Source organism: Pyxicephalus adspersus, chromosome 12, assembly GCF_032062135.1.
Source record: "Pyxicephalus adspersus chromosome 12, UCB_Pads_2.0, whole genome shotgun sequence".
Lineage (NCBI taxonomy): Eukaryota > Metazoa > Chordata > Amphibia > Anura > Pyxicephalidae > Pyxicephalus > Pyxicephalus adspersus.
In genome coordinates, this window is record NC_092869.1 from 5844378 (window position 1) to 5849626 (window position 5249).

Here is a 5249-nt window from a genome sequence, read left to right on the forward strand (position 1 = left end):
GTGGCACAAACTTTCTGATTTCCCTGTATATAGTGTATTTGTGTGCAAGAAAACTGAGGTGGCTTAAATATTGCAGATGAGAACTAACCAGATGTTGTTCCAATAATAAAATGTTTTTTTCTTTTTTTATAATGAAATTTTTAGGCTCATATTTAAAATAAATCAGTGTTCTTAGCTATGAGTTAAAATGACAAATTTTATTATAACAATCATGATTAAAATGTAACAATATTAAAAAATGTCTGATATAATGTACATCACATAAATAACATAGCTGAACAAATCTCAATTGGTCTCTTTTTCAACACATTTCACAGAACTATCATTCACTTCCCCAGGAAAAGACCATGAGATCTACAAAGGTTTACAACAACATAATCCTAATGAATCAAATTCATTTTTCACCAAATATTTCTCAAATGAAATCATAATCAGAAATATATCCACTTACATGAACCAGCCTTCCACTGGAATTTAACAACCCAAATTTTTCTCTAACATCAACAAAATGGATGTAATGACCATAGCAGTGTGTGAAAAGGAGACACATGGCACCAAACAGGTAGGGAGGTATGCAAAGATGTTTCAGGATCTATAGGGAAAACAATTTCTTTGTATAGAATCAAGAAGAAACTAACCGGCTTGTTTCTAATATTTTCACAAATGAGAATATTAAATAATGATTAAAATGATACCTTTACCTTTTTTTATGATTCATTATATTCAGTTGATTTTGTTTTGCTGTTTGTTATTGTTACCCATGATGTAGCCCAACACCCTCCATATGAAGTCAATGGCAACATGGTCTTAAAGGAATTGGGTTGGATGATGTTGGTTGTCATTTACCCAGTTGACTGATGACATGTGATGCCACTAAATAATTATTGGCTATAGATGAATGGTACTATAGCAAAATTGATATTTTTATTAGGCTAATAATATTAATATATATGTTTGTTTTCTTGTGGAATTCTGGTTGAAACCTAGTTTTTCTCACTACACATACATGTTTTCCCAATAACATGCGTTTATTAGATCAAGATCCTCCCATCAACAAGACCCCCTCTCCTAACCTAATCTCAACCTTAATTAAAACTTTAGTTCTGTGAAAGGGCCTAGGTTTGGAACATTTTTATACAGAGTTTGTATTTTTTTATATGTAATATTATACAAAAATATTTTCTTTTTTTAATTCCAAATACACCAGAAACTATGAATCTTTGTTAGAAATCCAACTTGTTGTGCCAACTTAAAGAATGGCTCATACACCCTTCTCCTGTAAACAATTGTTACCATTCAGATGGGCAATGGGCACTCGGCATGTTGTGCTTTCAGAATAGATAACCTAACAATCTTTTGTCAAGGCTTCCAAAATGAAAATAAATTATGTTTACCTTCTATGTCAACAATTATTTCCATACTTCTTTTTTTCACACTGTTGAAGTTCTTACTTCACAGGAATAATTCCCGGAATCCTTTATCTCAGCTGATGTGACTTCATATTGATGAGATGAATTGAATCCCTGAATATTCTGTCCATTCTTGTAGAAAGCAAACTGCAGGTCAAGGTCATTTCTCATTGTTAATACAGTTGTGTTACATATAAGGATCATTTGATTGCCTTCTTCTACCAAATCTGGGATCATCTCAATTTCAGGCTGAGAGAAGAGCTCTGCATAGGAAAGTAATATAAGTGTAATCATATCAGACAAGATCACTATACATTTTTACAATTTGTATTCATTTTTGGTATACTTTTGGTTTATTATCTCACATGACAGAAATAATTCCCAGAATCTTCAAGCAGAGTGAACTGACATCCATATTGATGTGATAAACTATATGTCTGAACATTCCTCCCATCTCTACAGAAACAAAACTGGAGATCTGTAGACGGAATAAATGGACAATATTTTGTATGGCAGGTCATATTGTCACCTTCTTGCATTGGATTTGAGCTCATTATTATTTATACTTCAATGAAGAGCTCTAAAAAGAAATTATATAACTGATACAAATATATAACTTTTGACCCAAATTATTGTGATAAATTTAGATCTAAATTTTTCATATCTTCCAAATCTTCTTTTCAAATCTTCCATAATCCTTCATGTAAAACAGTAAATGACATAATAACAACACCAGTTCATAATGAATTCATACTGCCATGTTATTGTTTAATCCAGAGATTTCCTGTACACATTTTTCTACTCCTAAGTGTCCCGATCACCATTAGATTCACACCACAATGCAATTCATAGTTCAATATTTCATAGTAGTTAGAGATAGCTTTGTTCTTTATTGATTTCCAGTTTATACTTACCATATATTTTAATATTCAGTTCTTTACTTTTTTTAACTATTTTTCCACCTATTGGTTTTACGTCACAGTAATATTTCCCAGAATCTTCCAGCTGAGCAGACTGGACTCCATATTGATCAGATGAACTGAGTGGTTGAATAATCTGATTATCTCTATAGAATACAAACTGCAGTTCTGTGTCTGGTCTGTATGGAGATACATTTGTATGACATGTCACAGTCACATTATCTCCTTCTGTTACCGGAAATGGGGTCACTTTTATTTCAGGAGGTGTGAACAGTTCTGTAAGATAAAAATATCAAACAGTGAACCTCCACTATTGGACACTTCTATTGGCTGTAGGAAGGTAGGTCTCTTTTTTAGAATAGTCCAGAAGATGAATTAACCAACAGGGGACACAAATGGGCACCACTTCAGTGGCTGAAAAAAAAAGTCTCAAAAAATGGAAGTGGCAGTGTCAAGGGATCCAAGTGCTAAATTATTTGAATATCTTCATAAATTAACATCTGTACTTCTATACTATACATACATTTATACTTCTTATGCCCTAGGCCAGGGGTGTCAAACTCAAATACACAGAGGGCCGAAATTAAAAACCTAGACCAAGTTGTAGTAGCGGCATTTTACTTGCGTCTATAGAACAGCAGCTTAAAATGATTTGCAGCTGGCACGCCATTACTACGAATTGCAGTAGAAGTCAGCTGCAATTCATATTAGGAATTCTTTTGGAGGCAAAAAAAAATTACGTGCTGGGCCAGAGTCTGACATCCCTGCCCTAGGCCAATTGTCTCATGTTACTACTTTCATTTACCCTAGTTACCTGGCTAGTGCTAATAAACTAACAAACATAGACATCATAGCCATGTAAGGAGGTCCTGGTGGGGTCCGATAGAGCAACAAAAAGGGGCAGTTCTTTTTTTTTCATCAATTTTCCTAGAAATACTGATTGGAAGAATGGAATAAATTTCCCCTTAATATTTAAATCTTCAATTCTAGGAATAGGTGAATTATTTGTGGATATATTCATACATGGTAATATTGGTTTTGTATTACTGACAGCCAAAAACATGACTAAATGATGTATATGGCAGGTCTGATAACATGGTAAGGTACAAATTAAATTGACACATGATAGTGTATATTATGTATATAGATGCTGCAATCTTATCTCCAAATGAATATTTTTCCTATCTCATTCCTCATTGCTGACTTTTCTTTACAGGAAAAGGCAAGAGAATAAAAGTGAGTTGAAGAAAGAAAACTGAACCCAAACTCACTCAGCTGCAACGTAAGAGGATAATGCTGGGAATAATAACACTAATTGCCCACTTGACACAAATCACTGTTTAGGACTTACCAGTTATAGGTATAGAAGCTTCTCCACTATATGTTTTCCATGGAGAGTCAAAAAACTGCTTTGTACATTTATATCGGGAAGATTTTTCAAGGTTTATGTTTCCAATATGTAGGGTGGACTCAAAATCCCAAGTTTTAATAGCAGAATTATCTTCATAAAATATTGTCCATGGTAAGTAATGATTAGGATATTGGTGACATCTCAGAGTGACATTATCACCTTCATGAACATATAAAGGAACCTGCAGGATCACCATGCCTGAAACACAGAAATACATGAAATGTACAACACAACTCAACACAACTATCCCTACCCCTGAGCATCTCTTACTGCTCATATAAAGCTTGAACCATCCATTCCTCACCTCTTTGGAGCTGGGTTCTTATGGACAACATCCAGTCTATAATGTTGTGTCACTATTCCCCCATAACATGGCATATGATGTTGTATGGCGTAGGAACCCCAGATGCCCATGTAGGTGCATTTCAACCCCACATATTACCTCTCATTTCAACAACGTGTGCAGGTTTTGTTTATATTGTTAACCAGTGCTAGGATAAGGTTCTTAAGCACCCAAGGTGAAAGTGCCCTCCCTGCCATTGTAACCTGTGTAGACCATCAGCAGCAAAGGTTGCAGGTCCTGGCTTTTTGTTCTCACCTATCTCCTCCCTGCTGAAGCGCCCAAGGTCTCCTCTGCTTACCCTTCGGCCCAGCCCTGACATTAACAATACATATGTTGTATACAGTATATTGTACCCATCCTTCACACAGGTAAGGCTTTATTGCAAACTTTATATACGCAGTTCCCTTTGGACCTTAATTCTATTGTGTTCAATCAGTTTTGGCTTTTTAAATCCCAGAGGGCTCCAAAGTGAGATTTCTGCCTTAGAGTTCTTAACTCCATTCTACTTTCACCAATGACATGACATAGACAAATTTCATTACATTTTTTTAATTCAACTGAATATATTTTATGTAGATTTGTTGAGTATACAGAGTATCATGCAATCCTTAAATATTGAGTGCCTGGATTTATAAATTGCATGATTTTGTAGAGATGAAACAAATATGCTAAAACTAGGATTGTCCAGAGTTTTTCAAATCCTATAAAAAGTTTGTTCACTAGTCAGTTCTAGAGGTTAGTAGGGCTAAGGGTAAGTGTCCACAGTCTGTGTTTTCCTGCCATTGATATTGAGGGTACAGTTCTATAATTACTAACCATGACTGACATCAAGTCTTGCAGGATCACTTCTACCAGTATTGGAGCCTTCACACTGGTAATTCCCACTGTTATCTCTCCTTGCAGATCTGATTACAAAGTTTTGTCCTGTATGTATCTTAGTTCCATCCTTGTACCAGATGTAACTCAGATCTGATGAAGTCGGTGATCTTACATTACAAGTCATTGTCAGAGACTCTGTTGAGAGAGGCACGTAGCCGTAAGAATTAGGCGCAGTGCCTACATGACCGGGTGCTGGGGCCTAGCCCAGAGCTTTTAAGGGGTTAAGAAAAAAGGTAGTGTTGCCAGAGGGGGCTGGGCTAGTGTACAACGTGGGAGAGGAGGAGATT

At 35.5% G+C, this 5249-nt stretch overlaps 1 protein-coding gene across 1 annotated transcript in view; it reads right to left on the bottom strand.

The window, feature by feature from the left end:
- Positions 1–1430: 1430 nt before the first annotated feature.
- The window catches only part of LOC140342483 (Fc receptor-like protein 2), a 44805-nt gene continuing 40986 nt past the window's right edge, over positions 1431–5249 (bottom strand). Inside the window, exon 8 of the mRNA XM_072428681.1 lies at positions 1431–1672. Coding sequence (XP_072284782.1) covers positions 1431–1672 — 242 coding nt within the window. The remainder of the gene's footprint in view (positions 1673–5249) is intronic.